This window comes from Diabrotica virgifera, chromosome 2, assembly GCF_917563875.1.
Source record: "Diabrotica virgifera virgifera chromosome 2, PGI_DIABVI_V3a".
Lineage (NCBI taxonomy): Eukaryota > Metazoa > Arthropoda > Insecta > Coleoptera > Chrysomelidae > Diabrotica > Diabrotica virgifera.
Genome location: NC_065444.1, coordinates 121,065,221 through 121,085,140, shown reverse-complemented (window position 1 = coordinate 121,085,140; position 19,920 = coordinate 121,065,221). Strand labels below are relative to the sequence as shown.

At 33.8% G+C, this 19,920-nt stretch overlaps 1 protein-coding gene across 4 annotated transcripts in view; it reads right to left on the bottom strand.

Annotated features, from left to right (window-relative positions):
* The window catches only part of LOC114325217 (Ca(2+)/calmodulin-responsive adenylate cyclase), an 897,698-nt gene that overhangs the window by 55,271 nt on the left and 822,507 nt on the right, over positions 1-19,920 (bottom strand). For 3 of the 4 annotated variants that reach the window (XM_050642766.1, XM_050642770.1, XM_050642769.1), the window contains exons 13-16: positions 16,705-16,945; positions 9,627-10,008; positions 4,684-4,989; positions 2,388-2,610 (exon numbers count right to left, since the gene is read on the bottom strand). In XM_050642766.1, the coding sequence (XP_050498723.1) occupies positions 2,388-2,610; positions 4,684-4,989; positions 9,627-10,008; positions 16,705-16,945 (1,152 nt within the window). The remainder of the gene's footprint in view (positions 1-2,387; positions 2,611-4,683; positions 4,990-9,626; positions 10,009-16,704; positions 16,946-19,920) is intronic. The other variant, XM_050642767.1, reaches the window with a different exon arrangement.

Genomic DNA, 19,920 nt, shown 5'->3' with positions numbered 1-19,920 from the left:
TGGACTCTGAAAATAGATGAAAATATTTTCATTAAATAGATCACTTTTCAAAACCCCTTTGTTCAAATGTTCATGATTTTGTAACCTTTAGTTCTCGAGATATTTCTAATGGGCCATTTATCTGCCTCACCCTGTACAAGGACCTAAAACACTTTTTGACAAAATGATCATAATTTTCGTATGAATCAATTTGAATCTAGCATTACTATATAGGGATCAGCCGGTATCCTAAAAGGTAAATGTTTCTTGATGAAAAAACATATAAACATCTTCATGTTTCTCAAGCATGAGCTTGAGCAATGATGCCTATAAATTTGACTACTTCTATACTATTTTTATAGTATTGTTGCTAAAAGCTGCTTTCTGATTTATCACAATTAGCTTTCTAATTCATAATCATTCAGCCTATACTTGTCCACTGATGAACGTAGGCCTCCCGTTGTTCACCCCACAAATTCCTGTCATGAGCCGCTTGCATCCAATTTGGAATTTCCGCTTCAGCTTCCTAAATATTGGCTTGCATTATAATATTAAAGCATATTCTCCACAAAATGTTAGACTAACGTGAGTATTGTTAAGGAGCTAGAAATAGATACATGTATACAAATAAGAATCAAACAAATATAGCAACCATATTGGGAGTAATACAAAAAATAAAATATACTTGGAAAGCATAAATGAGACATATTTCATAGATACATTAGATGGGTCATAATAAACAAATCACTGCTATGGATTTCAACTATTTTATCTAGCAAGAAGCTCAAAAGCGAAGGCATAATTACAATAAAAATTTGAAGGCATAAGAACTTGAGGGCTCAAAAAGCTCCACATAAATGTGATAGAAATCCATAAACAAAACTATACAATTAGTGATTCAAATCTGGTAATTGAGGGGCAGACTTTCAAATCACACTTTGTCCATATTTTACATTTTTCAGGAAATGAGAAAAACTGACACTCCGTGATTAATAAAGTTAAAGAAACACATAAAAATTTGAAAAAATGTCCTTTTTTATTATTAACTTGTCCTATTTATAAGTAACAACAAGCTTTATTAGTTCTTTCAAAAAAAATTATTTTTTTTGATGGACAAAACGCCATATGATTGTCTTTAAAGGACACAATGTAGTTTGGTTGTGCCTAAATGATTAAAATAAAAATGCATTTCTGCGTGTTTGGAAAGCAATATAGTAAATTGAAAAAATCATAATATGACATGCATGTAGTCCTCCAGAAGCAGCAACATTCTTCTCCATCTTCATATTGATCGCAGGTCTAGTGTTTTTCAATTATATTTTTACAATAATGATCTTTCAAAACCAAGTTAACTCTGGATTTAATACCCATTCTTTGCCTCATAAACTAACTAAAAATTCTGATTAAGTTATCTAGTTCTTTCTTCTTAACAGCATGCTTTATCGGCAATTCCGGCAGTACTATGTTACTTAAATTTTTCTTTGGTTGAAGTACCTACTTGAACTTAAAAAAAACTTTTTAGAAGAGTCATCAGTTCTGTACAAAACCTCTATTTTATACAATATTTTACTTTCCTCAGCAGTTTGTTTGCCTCGAGTTATGATTATTCTTTTAGTTTCACTGATGCCCATAACATTTTTGAGTGAAAGTGCTGCAGGTTTTATGTCATAAAAAGTCCAATCAGAGCCCAGCTTGCGGATTCGTCCTTTCTTAGAATAGATTTCATAATATTTGTTGGTGATTTTATAAAAGCATGGGCATGTAAATCAAGCTCAACTGGACCAAAAATTCAATCAGGCATAAACGAATGGCCACACGAACGGTAAAGGTCATTGTACTTGTTTCAATAGTTTTTGGGCTATTATTCAAAAGGTACAAGGTGAGTGCATGTACCATGTGAACATTTTTATTCTGATCCCCCATCCGTCAATGATTAAAAATCTTAGATGTTTAATATCTGGGCCAAAATCAGTCTTTTTTAGAAAGTCAGTCAATGCGAAAATTATTTCTACCACACCTCTTCGTGATTTCTGTTTAAGCCATGTATAAAAAAACAGAAGTTTTTGTTAAAATATCGGTCACACAAAATGTAAAATAAGGTTTTTACATGGTAAAAATCATTGCAAGACAAGCGAATCGTGTTTTGTCCAAAATAACGATATTTGTTTGTCTCTCGCTAATGGACCAAATGCGTTTTGATTGTCTAGGTGATTTTTGAAGTCAAAAATATACGTGAAATATTACGTTTAGAATGTCTAAATAGGAGTATGTAATTTAATAAATGATGTTTTGACGGATCCAACGCCTCCTCGAACTCATAATGTAAAAATATGGACAAAGTGCGATTTGAAAGTTTGCTCCTCGATTATTGTTTTATATATTTATTTACGTTAACAAATATTCCTTACCTGAAATTAGGTAGTAGTGGCTCGTTCTCACATCCATTGACATGATGCGACACACTTTCCCTAAGAGGAGGTAACCTCATGACGTTTCTGGATGCAGTATACGAATCTTCTCTAGATGATTGGCGGGACTGAAGCGGGTTGTGTTTGGGGCGACCATTGTTTAAATCACCATGGTGAAGCAGGGCGAGAGGTGTAGCTACACCACCGTACATGTTGTTGATGTCTAAAATAAGAGAAATGTTAAATATTATTCAGAGTTTTGCTACATAGTGTAAGTATTACTTAGATACGCAAAACTATCACAAATGTGAGACGTAGACTACATGTAACAATAATTAGTCCCGTATAATTGAAATAATATAAATTATTCTTATTTGAGAAATCAACGAGGAAACACCTGGCTTCTACCTAGTATTTAGTAAAAACGACCAGTTAATGTGATTTGTTTCTTCTTTTTGCGGTGATGCCCCTTTAGTGGAGGTTAGCGACTACACTAGCAACTCTGTCTCTGTCCAATGCGGCTCTAAACAGAGATGTTGAATGAAGGCCGCTCCAGTTTCTGATATTTCTAAGTCGTGAAATCTGGCGCCTACCGGGACCCCATTTTCCTTCATTATCCTGTATAATCAGTTGGGCGAGACGGTACTTTTCGTTTCTCATTACGTGTCCCAGATAGCTAACTTTTCTAATCTAACTTTGATGATCTTTAGCAGCTCCGCTGTACCTATTCTCCTCAGAAAATTTCGATGGTGGTGTGGGTTGTTCAAGGTATTTTCAAGATTATTCTATAAAACCAGAGTTCAAAAGCTTATTTATTCGTCAGTGTTATGTTGAGCGTCCAGGCCTTCGTTCCACACAAAAGTATTGACCATACATAGGAATGCAGGAAACGACATCTAAGGCTGGTATTAATGCTACGGTTACAAAATAAGCTTTTCATTTTGATAAAGCTTTGTCAGGCTACTTCTATTCTCGCTCTTACTTCTTGTTTATATTCAAGTTGATTGTGAAACCAGCAGCGAATGTATTTGTATTGGTTTACGTATCCAAGCTGTTGGTGGTTCACATATATTATTGGAAGGGGTAAATTTTTGTTCCTTAATATTTTCATAACTTTGGTTTTCTCAGTATTGATTTTCATTCCATTTTTTCACAACTCTTAGTAATCCTATTTAACACTATCTGGAGACTAAGGTGCGAATTAGTCATTAAAACAGTGGCATCTGCATAGTGGATATTATTTAGGTACTCTGACCGTTTATCCTGATTCTTTATGAGCAGAGTAGACGTTAAACAGTATCGGTGACAGCACACAACCCTGTCTGACACCTAGTTATACTTCAATTGGCATTGACGTGTTACCATTGATCTTTATTGTAATGTATTGGCCATGTAATTATAAACCTCACTCGCGACGCTCATGTATTGCTAATTATCGCATTATATTTTAGTTGGTTTACAGGTAAAAGAATTAACCAGTTGTATTTGATATGTAGTCAAATAAAGATTTGTTTTGGGTTCATCCAAGTGCTTTTGTGCCAAACATTTCACGGCGACGGGATAAAAACGTTTCTGAAGTGTGTATAAGTGAATACAAAATGTCGAAAGACGGGAAATTAGATTTATCGTTAAATTTGGAATTTAATCCCAGAATTTGTGAATGGAATGTGAAAAGAATTAAAAAAGTACGAAGATTTAGGTTCTATCCGTAGTGGGTACTGTTTCCACCTTCCGTCTCTTATTCTATACATATTTTGTTGCCTGTGTTGTTCGTATTTCGCCTTAAAACTTTTAGACTTTTGTCTTTTTGAATTTATTGTAGTTATATCTATTAGTTATTCTACTTAGTATTGTTTTCTCTTGTGTCTATTCGGAATGATCGGTGCATATTTTTATCTAATTTCTTCATTGTTGTATAGTATTTTTCCGTCAGCTGTCTTATTTTACCTATTAGCTCTTTGGTAGTTTGGCTTAGTTTTTCTTTAATGGTCACGACGATTTGGCAGCACTACCTTTCAGTTTTTAGTACCTTCGTATGCTATTATTTGTGCCTTTACGCCAGTATCTATGTTTGTTACATATCCGTAAATACCTGCATCACTTAGACAATAAAATCAACAAAGTAATCAAACTAAGGAATTACTTAAGAATGTTAAAACACTGTTAATTTTTCAAAACCGTAAACATACACAAAACAAAAACACATTTAACACTTTACCAATTCCTGTTAAAAGACGCCACAGCAACGAGAATAATACCTTTAAACTAAATTTTTATATTACCAATAGTTTCTTACTGTTCGCATTATTCGAGGTTGTCCTTATGTTGTTTAGTTCTTCAACTCGTAGAGTACCAGGTTGTTTTCTGTCTATTAAGAAATATGTTGTCATGTCACCTTTTCCTTTCACTTTTACTTTTCCACGACACTGGAACTCGTAGGGATAAGATCTCAATACGTGAAACACTTCTTCAGTGACTTGAGTATGGTTAGGTAAACCTGTGGAATCCATCCGACTTGCAACGTTGACTGTATTTCCCCAGATGTCATATTGCGGTTTTCTGGCACCTATAACTCCAGCCACTACAGGTCCAATGTTAATACCTACAAATCAAGATTTTGATTATTTTAAAATTTTCAATTGAAAAATATACAGGGTGTTTCTAAGCATGACAAACTTTAAAGAGTAATTCTGCATGAAAAGATAATGACTTTTGTTCCATAAAGATATGTCCGCAAATGCTTCGTTTTCGAGATACGGGGTGTTAAAATTTGTCTTACAGACTGACGATTTATTTATTGCTCTAAAACCGTTTGAGATAGCAAATGCAATTTGGTGCGTTTTAAGAGGTAATTTTTGACATACTACAGTTAATATTGTATATTTATCATTGGCGCGCATGCGGGTAATGGGCGAAATTTTTTTAAAGAAAAAAATGGTATGCCACTGAGATATTTCAAATTAACAATTATTTTTGAATCCCTATTTAATTTATGATAAAAAACGGTTTTTATGCAAAATTATAAAATATCTTAACACTTACATTTCTATGGAATATGGAAACTTACTTCGAATACTTTTTAAGCGTTAAGATATTTTATTTTTTTTTGTACAAAACGGCGCCTCATATATGAAAAAAAGGCCTTTTCTTTAAAAAATTCAGACCATTACCCATATGCACGCCCATAATAAATATAATATTATTAATTGTATGTCAAAAAATGCCCACTAACTACCTCTTAAAACTCATCAAATTTGATTTGCATATCTCAACCGGTTTTGGAGCAATAAATAAATTTTTGGTTTGTACGACAAATGTCAACACCCCGTATCTCGGAAACGAAGCATTTGACGACATTATGTTTATAGGAAAAAATGTCATTATTTTTCATGCAAAATTACCCCTTACAGTTTGTCATATTTATTTAGAAACACCCTGTATATGCATAGGTATAACTATTTTTAGTACAAACAGTACAAAAAAAGTATATAAAAATAAAAAGGTTAAAAAATTAATGAACAGTTGAAATACGTGTAATTTTTGGAACAAATAAAATAAAACTACGTATCAGAGAAAAACTGAATTAGAGATCCTTATAAACTATATGTATATCAAATGTACGACCAAACTGAAAGTCAACGTAGGTACAGCAGAGGAAAGTGGGAGATATCAGATATTTTAAGAGAAAGATTGTAATACAAATAACGATGAACTTATATTGCTGATATTCCGAAATCTCATAAACAATATGTTATTTTAAATCTAAGAACTATCTTAACTATCTAAACTAAATATCTATCTATGATAGACTATATTTTGTCGAATAGAGAGTTACACCCGTCACTAATCTTGGATGTAAGAGCACTAACATCAGCAGAAATAGGAAGTGATCATAAATTGGTATTGTGCAAAATCAGAATGAAAACACATATATGTGATAACAAAACAGAAGAATACACCACCAAGATTAAAGTCGAAGGCTTACAGGACGACTCCACAAGATAACTATTCCAAAAAAGACTAACGGAAAAAAGCAGCAACATGTATATCACAGAAAGTGACGGAGTCGAAGAAAGCTGGACAAAAATTAAGTCTAATTGAGTCTAATATATTTGCCGCAGCCAAGGCAGTTCTTGGTGAAAGAAACATTAATAAAAATAAATCGCTTCCAAGACGAAGACCTCCATGGTTTTGTACAGAAGTGAAGGAAAAATGTAAAGAGAAGAAAAAAGCTTACCTAAAATACATGTCAAGTAAAACACAAGAGGCATACGATAATTATAAGACTATAAGAAATGAAACACATTCACTAGTAAGAAGAATAAAAAATAATCACTGGGAACGTTTTTCGAAAGAAATGGAACATGATTTTTATGGTCTCCAAAAGGAAATATGGCGCTTTATAAGAGGTCAAAGAACGGAGGTAAAGGAACTAATAGAACCAAAACACATAGAAAAGGATATAAAAGCTCTATACAGAGGAAGAACAAATGATGCTAGAACCGGAAACACCAATTACCACAAATGAAGATGTTAATATAAGTGCACAGGAAGTACGAAAAACACTCGAAAAGCTGAAGAACAGAAAATCTGCAGGTAAGGATGGAATACCAAACGAATTACTGAAATATTGTGGAGCAGCAATGACAGAACAATTAACAACATTAATTAACAAAATCATAAAACACAATAAAATACCGGAAGAATGGAGAACGAGCGAACTAATTCTACTATTCAAAAAAGGAGATACAAAGCAGCCAGAAAACTACAGAGGTATCAACTTGTTAAATACTACCCTAAAACTTACAACTAAAATCTTACAAGACGTAATGAATCAGAGGATAAGTTTAGCAGATGAACAACAGGGTTTTCGTAATGGAAGATCGTGTACAGATGCAATATTCGTCATAAAGCAAATTACTGAGAAATCACTAGAGTATAATACACCAGCATTTCTATGTCTGATTGACTTAAAGAAAGCATTTGACAGAGTAAGACTCAAAGATGTAATCCATCTTCTGTATAATAGAGAAGTCCCTCTAGATATAAAAACTATTGAGAACATCTACCAAAACAACAAAATGGAAGTCAGAATAGATGGACAACTTACAGAACCTATAGATATAAGCAGCGGAATAAGACAGGGAGACTCATGCTTTTCAATTTAATCATGGATGAAATTATCAAAAACGTCAACAAAGGAAGAGGATATAGAATGGGAAACAAAGAAGTAAAAATACTCTGCTACGCAGACGACGCAATGTTGATAGCCCAAGATGAAGATAGTCTGTAAATATTATTCAACAGATTTAACATAAGAGCAAAAGAACTCAATATGACAATTTCATCTCAGAAAACTAAAACAATAGTAATCAGTAAAGAACCAATCAGATGAAAAATAGAAATTGATGGTATCAGTATTGAACAAGTAATGGAAGTAAAATACCTTGGAATTACATTGTCAAGTTACGGAGACCTAGACCAAGAAGTGAGAAATCAAGTACAAAAAGCAAATAGATTGGCAGGATGCCTTAATAACACTATATGGCGAAACCGATATATTAACACTGAGATGAAGTCAAGAATTTATAAATCCAGTGTAAGACCAATAATGACATATGCATCAGAAACAAGACCCGATACAGCCACAACACAAAGACTACTGGAAACGGCAGAGATGAGAGTACTGAGAAGAATTACAGGAAATACACTGAGAGATCGAAAGAGGAGCGAAGATATTAGAAGACAATGTAACGTACAGTGTATAAATGAATGGACACTAAATAGAAAAAAAGAATGGAACAACCATACAACCAGAATGGGGGAGACACGTATGGTCAAAATAGCACGAGATAAATCACCAATCGGTAGAAGAAGTATCGGCCGACCGCGCAAAATATGGAGTGACAACCTTCCATAGAGGTATCAATCCGCCAATGAACAAGCAGAATTGCTTATAAAGAGGAAGAAGAAGAAGGAGAAGAAATCTAAGAACAGTCACCCACATAAAAATTTTAATACAAAATTATTCTATGAACCACATGGAACCACATCGTGGCACATAAAACGATGTATGAAAATACTCAAAGAAATCGAAAAAGCGTAGCTATAGAAGTTGTATCGAAAAAATCTTAATTGGGTTATGGAGGCCAGGGAATAATCTATCCGTCTTTAGGATGGTTAGTCACTTCTATCAGTTAAGGAGTTCAATACAAAAAATAAACACAAAAAATCAGCCCTGTGATATATCACCTTTAATTTTAAAGTTAAAATAACTCAGACAGATAACTATCTCGATTATTTGATTCATAGGAGATTCTGACCAATACAAATTAATGTAATAAAACTCATTAAAAAGTTATTCAAAAGTTAAAACGTACTTGTCTCTGAGTTCCTTATTTTAAGTATTTTCAAAGCTTCTAAAGCATATGAAAATCGTGCAAAAATAGTTAACTATGTTAGACTCAAGAATTTCATTTCATTTCAATGTGATGAAGCAATATACTTTTGATAATAGATAAATAATTTATTTAAATAACTTCTAATACGGTCTAGTTTGAATCTTAAATCCCAAAATGCAATTGTGGAATGCATGTATACAAGCATTTAAAAGAATAAAGAACAGACAGGAACAAATTTACAACATAGTGAGTAACTCTTAAGGGTTTGTTCACTACGGAGACCATCGCATCGTATCCTAGCCTAGAGCTTAGTATCCTACTCTTTATTTTGGTGAACGCTCGCATTTAAAATAATGCATCTGGCGATCGATAATATGGTACGAGCAGTACGAGGGATACCAAGAAGCGAGGGTCGGCGCCTCGTCGTGAGCACAACTTTAGATATCAAATGAAATTAATTTATTTCATATTGTCCAATCACTACGGTGTCACTGTCTAAACGGTGTCTTTTTTATTGCTTGTCGCCACAGTATATCATTACCGCACCAAAAACCTGATTTTTGTTTATTTTAGCAGGTAGCCGAGAAGCCTGCCTGACTATATTCAAATCCAAAGCATTACGGCGCGGTAATTTTGCATTACTCCTCCTATTTAAAAAACGAGGTTTAGTGCATCTTTATTGTGATCGTAGTATCGATAATTGAAACCTTTGAATTTGAATTGGTGAAACAAGAACTGCTTTATGTGTATCGTGTATCGTATTACACCAAAAACTTGTTTTTTTATGTATATTTAAGATTTTACCAGATAAAATAATGAATAATAAAAAACTACTTACCAACTCTTAACATAAAGTTATTGTACGAATTTTCATTAATATTTAACAGTCTATCCCTCATGGCAAAAACGAATTCCACTAAGGTACTTAGATGAGTACCTGCAGTAGTTTCGTCATCGTCTAATATCCGTAGATCAGGCATGAGTCCAACTGCCGCCATATACGTCGAACCCACGGTTTTGATTTTATCGATGGCTTTGAACCTTTCTTCAGAAAGCAGATCATCGAAGTCAGCTATGATTTCGTTAAGTAGTCGCAGACATTCTACGCCTTGGTTATTACCGTCTAGTTCGGTATAAAACTCGTGGTAATTTGTTATTGAAGCGAATACGACGCCTACGCGGGAGTAGCTTTGATGGTAAAGTTCCTGCGATAGATTAGTCTGTAAGAAAAATGGTGAAGGGATGGGTATGAAACCTTGGATGTGCAGCCAACATCGTCAATCAGCGAAAAGTAATCCGATAAAAAAGCGGAGTTGAACTATAGCGAGACCGGACACTTTGCATTTCTCGAAATTGTATAAGATTAATTTAGAGTAAAAGTATAATTTGGTACGAAATAAGAAAAAAGCCAATTCTACAAATTTAGTGTTCAATAAGCATACAAAAATGCACCAAGTTAAAAATATACTGATAATTGAATTCCTTCACGAATAAAACCAATCCAGGAGCAGTTATAGCAACCTCCAAATATAGTAAGGTCTCGTTTTATGCGGTGGATACGTTCTACAGAAAACCGCATAAAAAAATCGCATAAAAAAATACTTGACTTGCATTGAAAAAGTAGGGATACGTTCCGTAGTTTTCTAAAATCACATAAAATGGTGGACGTTTGTCCACCAAAAATTGTATGTGTTTGATATTCTTTTCTTCATTAGGCCAAATAAAATCTTAAAAAAGGAACTAAAAACGCAAACTAACGATATTGAAATTGCAAAAACCTCTTCTAATGAAACATATAGCCCAGAAAGCCACTGCGCATCCGCTAGGAAAAATATTCCGATTCGGATTTTTTGCACAATCTTACTCAAAAAGGACCCCTTTTAACAAATTTGCATGTTGCCAGGACCAAAAGTGGGTCAAAAATTTTTTAAACGTTTTTTTTTGTTTTTTTCCTAAAATTGTCTTTTTTGCATGGAACAAAGTTTTTTTTAGGTTTTTTGGATCATTCCAAACAGAAAAGGTCTTTAGTGACATTTCTCTAAAGTTGATAGTTTTTGACATATAAGCGATTAAAAATTGAAAAATTGCGAAATTGGCCATTTTTAACCCTCAAAAACTGTGAAAAACTGAAAATTTTAATGTTGCAAGGTAGGTAGATATTCTGTAAACATCGATTGATGAAATCCCGAAGAATTTTTTGCAATACAATATTCAAAACTCCTTGGTTTTTTAATTGCTAATCAAGCATGCGCGACACTATTTTCCACCGACAGTATGGTGCAAATGAACGGAATAAATTCGTTATTTCGTAAACCGGCGACTTTAAGGAAAAATCCCGAAACAGGTTGATTTTTATTTTTAAGTTATGATATTGTATGGTATACTAGTAACGTCATCCATCCATCAATAGGGGTCGTGTGCTAGCTCATTTGAAAGGTTCTTCAATTCTCTATTCAGTAATATAAACATTTATATAATTATTTATACAGGCTGTCCTTCTACTTCTTTTTTTGTCAAATAATTTAATTTAATAAAAATTTTTTACACCCTGTATAAGTAATTATGTAAATGTTTACATTACTGAATAGATAATTGAAGTACCTTTCAAAAGAGCTACCACACGACCCCAATTCTCATTTAAAAAAATCATCGATTACGTCATCACGCCCAGACGGATGACGTCACTAGTATACCATATATGCCACAATATCATAACTTAAAAATAAAAATCGACCTGTTTCGGGTTTTTCCTTAAAGTCGCCGATTTACGAAATAACGAATTTATTCCTTTCATTTGCACCATACTGTATGCACATGCAACGGTGGAAAATAGTGTCGCGCACGCGTGATTAGTAATTAAAAAATAAGGAGTTTTGAATATTGTATCGCAAAAAACTCTTCGGGATTTCATCAATCGATGTTAAAAGAATATCTATCTACCTCGGCAACATTCAAATTTTAAGTTTTTCACATAGTTTTTGAAGGTTAAAATTTTTAATCGCTTATATGTCAACAACTATCAACTTTAGAGAAAAGTCACTAAAGACCTTTTCTATTTGGAATGATCCAAAAAACCTAAAAAAACTTTGTTCCATGCAAAAAAAAAAAATTAGGAAAAAAACAAAAAAAACGTTTAAAAAATTGTTGACCTACTTTTGGTCCTGGCAACATGCAAATTTGTTAAAAGGGGTCCTTTTTGAGTAAGATTGTGCAAAAATCCGAATCGGAATATTTTTCCTAGCGGATGCGCAGTGGCTTTCTGGACTAATAAAACTTTATGACAATTAAATGTTTCAATCCAGAAATCAAAATGTGCTGTTTATTATACTGCAATTTGAAATCAGCAACATTTACGCCCGGTTTTATAATCAACTTAAAGTGAACATTAACTAAAGTTCACTTTAACGTTGACATTTACCCATATGAATTGCATTGATAAAGGTACCAACTTAAAATTTAAAGTCCACTTTAACTGATTATGAAACCGAGCGTTAAACTCTAAATACTTAAACATTTAAATTTAATTTCAAAAGAATTACAGGTTATACCTTTCAATGCGAAACTCAGATTGATGTAATAGCTACATGCTACATCATGGAACAAGGGGAATACCCGAATTGCAAACCCTCAGATTAATGACATCTGGATGGGAATAGTTAATATTAATTATACTAGTTATTAATAATAGAAATTTTTGGATGAAATATAAACCGCATAACTTCAAAATCGTATAAAAAGAGACCTTATATAAGTATAAACTGCATTGCTAGACAATCTTTCTGCCGAATAGTTCTCTAAGTAATAATTGTTGGTTATCGGTAATTCTTGTCAACGAATCGAATGGTTTGATTTCGTTTTCGCCGAACTGTTAAAATTTCGTCTCGAAAGATCAACTCATTAATAAAGTGTTCCCGTCCCGAATATTTTTACTATTGCTAAGTAAAAAAATTAGAATTGGTTGGGTGGACTAATAATTTTAGCAGCAAACAACAAGAATATATAGTCCAATCATTTTACAGATTCCCAACTGTAAACAAACGCGCATGGAAGCTAAACAGGGTTGTCCTGAAGTGTATCTTAAAAACCAACACGCTACCTACAATTTGAATTTGCAGACTGACCAGTTTGGACATTTGGACTAGAGATATAGATGTTTTAAACGTAATAATTAACAATCAAATTGTTAGTCCACTGCTTTCCCTTCCATATATCGACTGTGTAATAAACAAACACGTGTGCTTGACTTACCTACTCATATTTTACAACTAATACTGATTTTATCCGATAAGAAAGAGGGAAATATAGGCCCATCCCCTGTGCGGTATCTGTCTAGTATGCGTTAAAGGGCGGAGCTGGCTACCAACAAAATTAAGATCTTGTAGATGAAGAACTTTTAAGCCCATACCCATAACCATGATACATCTAAAATGATGTGTTGTAGTATACATGTACCTATTTTCGCCAACATCTAATGTATTGATATTATTATCCAACTACTAGTGTATGTATTAACATAATAGCGGACGAGTATAACTTGGTGCATTTTTTGAACTATAATGTCCATTTTTAACATTAAATTTAAACATGCCAATTAAATTTCAAGAAAGCCAAAACAAATGCAAGGTCTGCCAATTAATGCGTATTATTACATATAGTGGTCCTGGACACCATTAGTGTTATCTAGTTATGAAAGATCTATACTTTTTAAATTTTTACAAAAAAAAACATATTTATATATAATCAATAAAATAGCGTATTAGCGACAATACGACGAAATATTGTTATCACAAGATGAAGATAATCTGAAAATAGTTTACAGATTTAATATAAGAGCAAAATAAGTCAATATGGCAATTTCATTTCAGAAAACTAAAACAACAGTAATAGGTAAAGAATCAATCAGATGTAAAATATGAATTGATGGTATCAGTATTGAACAAGTATGTAATGGAAATAAAATACCTTGGAATTACGACTACGAAGACCTGAACAAGTAAACCTGAACATTATATAGCGAAACCGACATATTAACACGGAGTCAAGAATTTATAAAGCCAGTGTAAGACCAATAATGGCATATGCATCAGAAATAAGACCCGATACACCCACAACACAAAGACTACTGGAAACGGCAGAGATGAGAGTACTGAGAATAATTACAGAAAATACGCTGAGATATCGAAAGAGGAGTGAAGACATTAGAGGACAATATAACGTACAGAGTATAAACGAATGGACATTAAATAGAAAAAAATAATGGAATAACCACATAAGCGGAATAGGAGAGACCCAAGGGCGGATCCAGCAACCTTGCAAGGTGGGGGCAATGAAATAAAAAAATTTTCGTCATTGGCGTACGCAGGATTCTTTTTTGGAATGGGCTGTTATTTTCTTTTTCTTCGTGTACCATGTCCTTTCAGAACGTTGGTTACCATCATAGCTATCTTAATTTTATTTACTGCCACCCTAAATCAACCACGAAGTGTTTCTTCGTCCTGCACTGAGTTTGCCTTCTATTTTCACTTGCATAATATTTTGTAGCAACCTATATTTGAGACCTCTCATTACATGTCCGAAATGCTCCAGCTTGCTCTTCTTGATACCTTTTATAATCTCAGTAGTCTTGCTGAGACGTTCTAGTATTGTGGAGTTTCGACTCTTCTCCACCCAAGAAACTCTTATCACATCTCGAAAGCCTCAAGCCGATTTAGATCGATTTTATTCACAGTCCAAGTCCAAGACTCGACACCATAGAGTAAGACCGAGAACACGTACTTCGCTTTTAGCAGCAAAGTAGGCGGATCCTTGGTAAAGTTTATCAGTAGTACCTACCATTAAAATGAACTATATTATTTGTTATTTAATGACTATGAGACGAAGACGCAGTATCGCCCGAAATCTTTCACATAAATAAATTAAATAAATTGTGGCAATATGAGTGAAATTTATTTCATTTTATCATTCATTAATTATATAACAAATTCTAGTCTATCGGCTGTTTCACATTATAAGAATTTCGACCGTACGATGGTTAAAATCTACATAGTGGCTCGAGCTATCATATGGAATTTCGCACGATCGAAATTGTTATAATGTGAACGTCCGCTATGACTTATAGTTTGGGCAAATCTATTAATAATATTTTCTATATTAATTTCTAAATTAAAATGAACATGGAGTAAAGTTAGACCTAACAATCGATCCTGGCTTTTGTTTCTAAGCCAAGTTTTAAGGCATTTGAAAGCAGAAAACGATCGTTCTTCAGGCGATGTACTACAACGCAAAGTAAGCAATATTTGTAATAGTATTTTACAATGTGGAAATACGTCTTCATCGCAAAATTTAAAGCTTTGCATGGCTGAATTTATACTGTTTGTACTTCAGATCTTAAAATAGCCTCAGATGAGAATGCCATTACTGGCATGATGACTCATTAATTTGCCACAAAGAAAAAACAAATTACTATTGTTATCTGGTGTCTGGCATTCGGTAGTAATAAACAGATTTATTGTGGTAATTTCTCATTGATTATGTACCAAAGACTTTTAATAATTTTCGATTCCAAGGAATTCTGTTTTATGCTTCGGTTATTCAGTTATCAACAGGACTCAAAACTCACTATTTATTTTCAATCGTAATTAGCTCTTTCTTAAAAAAGTGTCAGTAGACACCAGGCGAGGTCTCAAGGAGGGGGCAATTGACTCCATTGACCCCCCTTGGATCCGCGTCTGAGAGACACGTCAAAATAGCAAGAGATAAACCACCAATCGGTAGAAGTATAAGGGTCGATTTCTCATACCTGCGGTAATCTATGGTTCAGTTGAACCAGGTTCACCGGTGATCTCCGGTTTTGTTTGGAATGCATTTCTCATTGCACGTTCATGTCAATGCTCGTTCTACAGCTTTCGAGAAATGCCAATAGATGGCAAAAGGTAAAAAACTGTCGCCATTTTGAACTACCTTTTTTATTCTGTTTTTGAATAAAGTTAAATTTAAGTATTTATAGTCAAATAGTCATTTTAATAATTATAAATAAATATTATAAAAACAAAAATAATGTTATCGTTTATCGTTAGGCTTAATATAATAAAATAGGATATATTTATATTATGACAGCGTTTCGTGTTAATACAACGCATGCATAGTCCATGAAATCATCTGAACTGAGTTCTGAAATCTTTGAACGGCCGAATTCCACCGTTCAAGCATCGTTCAAGTTTAATCTGCCATCGGTTGAACGTGCGAATTGAGAAAGACGATTTTGACTTTAAACTGACGTTTACTAGAAGTTCAGGTTAAACTGGAGTTGAACTCGATATGAGAAATTGGCCCTAAGCCGACCGCGCCAAAGGTGGAGTGACAATCTTCCATAAAGGTATCAATCCGCCAATGAACAAGCAGAATTGCTTGCAAAGAAGAAGAACAAGAAGATTAACACTAATTATTAGATATATTAGGTACACTGCTCTTTGTTATACTGAAAGTAGAATCCGGTAGGTGACAAACATTATTATCAAAAAATTATTCTTACAAAAAGTACATATCTTTCATTAGTAGATTGTCACGATTAATACAATATGCCTGCTCATACAAAAGTTATATTCTAATTATTTTATTTTTTTTTTTGTTGACATAGTGGACTATTCCAAATACTAATATGTTCATTTTTTATGATATCTTAACAGTTTTGTGACAAACAGCCTAATGTATTAATAACGACAAAATAATTGACCAAATTAAATTACATTATTATAAAAAATATCATAAAATGCAAAGTTCTCGATCTCATCGTTCTACCCCTAACAAAAAAATACAAGAATGACGAGAAGAAAGCAATCATTTCCACAATAATATAAACATAAATGTTGCCTACACGAACACAAGTAAGTGAGACGTGAACGGCTACTACTTCTTACCATATTATTTCTAAATTGGTTATCCAAAAAATGAGTAGCTACATGAGCAGGTAGCAAGTTAAAGAGAATTCTTTTATTTGAGTGTTGTAGAGCATCCATTTCCCTCTTCTCTTCGTTGGCTTGGATCTGCCAGAGAAAGTCGAGCCTTGCAGTCCATTCTACTTGTCTGCCATGAAGGAGAACAGCTAACACGAACATTAATACTTCAACGACACTTATCACGTGAAGTGGGATGATAGAGCTGGAAATAGGTAAGAAAATTAAGTTTATTAGAGATAACTACTATATATATTTATAGACAATTTAACTTTTTAGATTCGTTACTAAAGGGGAAACAAACATCATCGAAAAAAAATACATTGAAACTCTTATACATTGAAAATTCCCCTAAACCTGTAACGTAACAGATATTACAGTTGTTCCAAGGGACCTTTGCACAATCGTAATGATTGATTTGCCAACAAGTTAAATCAAAACATGTAGGCTGTTTCCAATAAGTGCCGTAAGTTACGTACAGCGTCAAGCCAGAAGTTGCATACAGCCTTTGTCAGTCACCGGCATCTTCAAGTCGGCGTCGTCAATACAAAACATAGGTCATGATTATCAATAACACCGTAGGTCGAGTCCAGCGTCAGCTGTGGTCACCAATAAATGCCGTAGGTTGGGTATAGCATTTGTCGATCGCCGGCTTCAACATTCTGATCGTTTTCGATATCAGTCAAGTGCGATATTTCAACTTGTTGATAAGCAACTCGTCTTGCTCTTTTTTACTACTCGTTTTAGTCATTTCGCTAGGTTAAAACCTGTACCAGCCGTACATTGCAATGCTCGAAAATAATAAAAGACGCCGCTTCCAACAAGTCGCTCATAGCAGATAGACACTGCGTTCGACATCCAATAGAGATCCATTATTTATTGTATAAAGCATACATACGCAACACGCAATCTATTGCGTGACAGTGTAGTAGTGTAGGCAGCGTAAGGCGTTTATTGGTGACCCAGAGCCGGATTTAAGACAGTGGGGGCCCCTGGGCAGAATTAGTGTGGGCCCTACCACCTACCATTAAAAAAATTGTTGTTATAACTATGTTAGAACCAACTACAGGGTTTTCCCTTTTAGAAATTAAAAAAATATTAATCTACTTTTATAAATATATTTTTATCTAAATAATAAAAAATACAAGAACTGTATCTTGTGATAGTAAAATAATAAAAATAAACATACTAATATGTATGGTTAAAGTCCGGGTACTTTTCGAGATTTTTTAATTGAAAATTCCTCGATTATATCGGACATGTCTAGTTCGTTTAAGACATCGTGTTCAGTGCTCATTATAGAGAGATGATTCAAACGCTCCTGGCCCATCATAGACCGAAGTCGATTTTCAATTAACTTACAGTCAGAAAAATGAAAGAATACCCATGAACGATCACATCAATCACTTATTTTGTATTTGCTGTCTTTTTCTATAAATAACAAACGTTTGTCATAAAAAAAGAAAACAAATACAAAATAAGTGATTAATGTGATCGTTCGTGGGTATTCTTTCATTTTTCCGACTGTAAGTTTTGAGAATGATCTCTCTCCAATGCAATTAGTTAGCATCAGAACTAAATATAAACGAAGTGTCACCTCAACGTTTGGAAACGCATCATTCACATTTTTTTTTAGCAGTCGGTACATTTTGAAGTTCTTTACTTATATTTGATGAGCCGATTTCCTCTTTAAATGAATTGAAAAATTCTTATATAATATTAAAAATTTGCAAAAATTCTGCAAATTATATCAGCTTGACACCTAGGTTTTCATCTAAATCATTACTATAAATGTTGGTAAGCTTCAGTGAGTGAGTTTCAACTTCATTGGGCGTTAAATTTTCCAAATGATGTAAAAACTCAAAATTGGAATGAACGGATTCATATGCAGAAAGCCTCTGACTTAAAGAGGAAATGAACTGATCTATAATAGTAAAATTTTGAGTTCTAAGTTTCCCTGATATTGTCATTTCAGTCTCTGGAGATAGTCTGGAGAGTCTCTCTGGAGAGTGTTTGGAGATCATAATTTAGTGAAGTCAGTCGAATATTCCTTAAAAGAATATAAATTGATGAAGTGATGTAAGTGCCGCCACTCCTAAATTAAGGTCAATATTTGGATCTTGGAGAATACGACTTGTGCTGTTTGTCCTCTCTAAAATTTCAAAATATTGCAGATATTCCTGTTTCCAGTAAACACATTCGATTATACAAACCATTTGCATCGCTACGAGTCTTAAATTGTTGCTCATCGTCTTCTGAAATTTTGGATAATGCTCCTTTAATCTTATTATAACCTTAACTAGTATTTTTGCTGCATTTACTTTTAGGAACAATTATATTTCTGCCACGGTCGGCTTTGCTCTCGCTTAAAGACGAAGCTTTTAAACATTCGAATAAGGTGTGTATATATATATGTATAGGAAGTGAAAAATACATATAGTTCATATAAGAAATCAAGGAATGTTATGTCAGCAGGACAACACTCAGCTTCAGCTTTTGCAACTAAATTTAGAGAATGGCGGCACACGGAATTCACAACGCCTAGATATTATGTTCTCTAATTTTAGCCTGACCACCATTGTATTTTCCGCTCATAACCGACTAGGACTTTCCCCTGCAGTTGTCAAATCGATATCATGTTTGTGCAAGAATGTCATTAGATAATTAAATATTATATAATTCTGCTTTATGACCGTGATTTGACAAAAATATGAGAAAACCTTCAACGGGAGTGAGACCTTCCATGTAACGAAATATCACAGTTAATTGATTGACAAAAATTATTCCGTGTGAATAATGTGGTGATTTTTTTACGTTTGGAGCTTTGTGGGGGCCCCGGGCAGCTGCCCAGCCTGACCCCCCTTAAATGCGGCCCTGTGGTGACCACCGCATTTGAAGCCGTGTACAGCAGTTTGATGCGTTCGGAGTACCATAACAGATCGCAACTATTATTTATTGTATTAAGCATACAGACGCGACCTACGGCGTGACTCTGTACGCAACCTACGGCATTTATTGGAGACCACAGCCTAAGTGAAACGTCTGCCGACATGTACTGTCAATGTAATTATTAGGAAATGGCTATTATCCAGGAGTACGTATTTTATATAGTTTATTTTATTGAAGTGTTTGATCTTTTTTCACTATTGAGGAGATTGATGGCCTATTACTAATATAAAG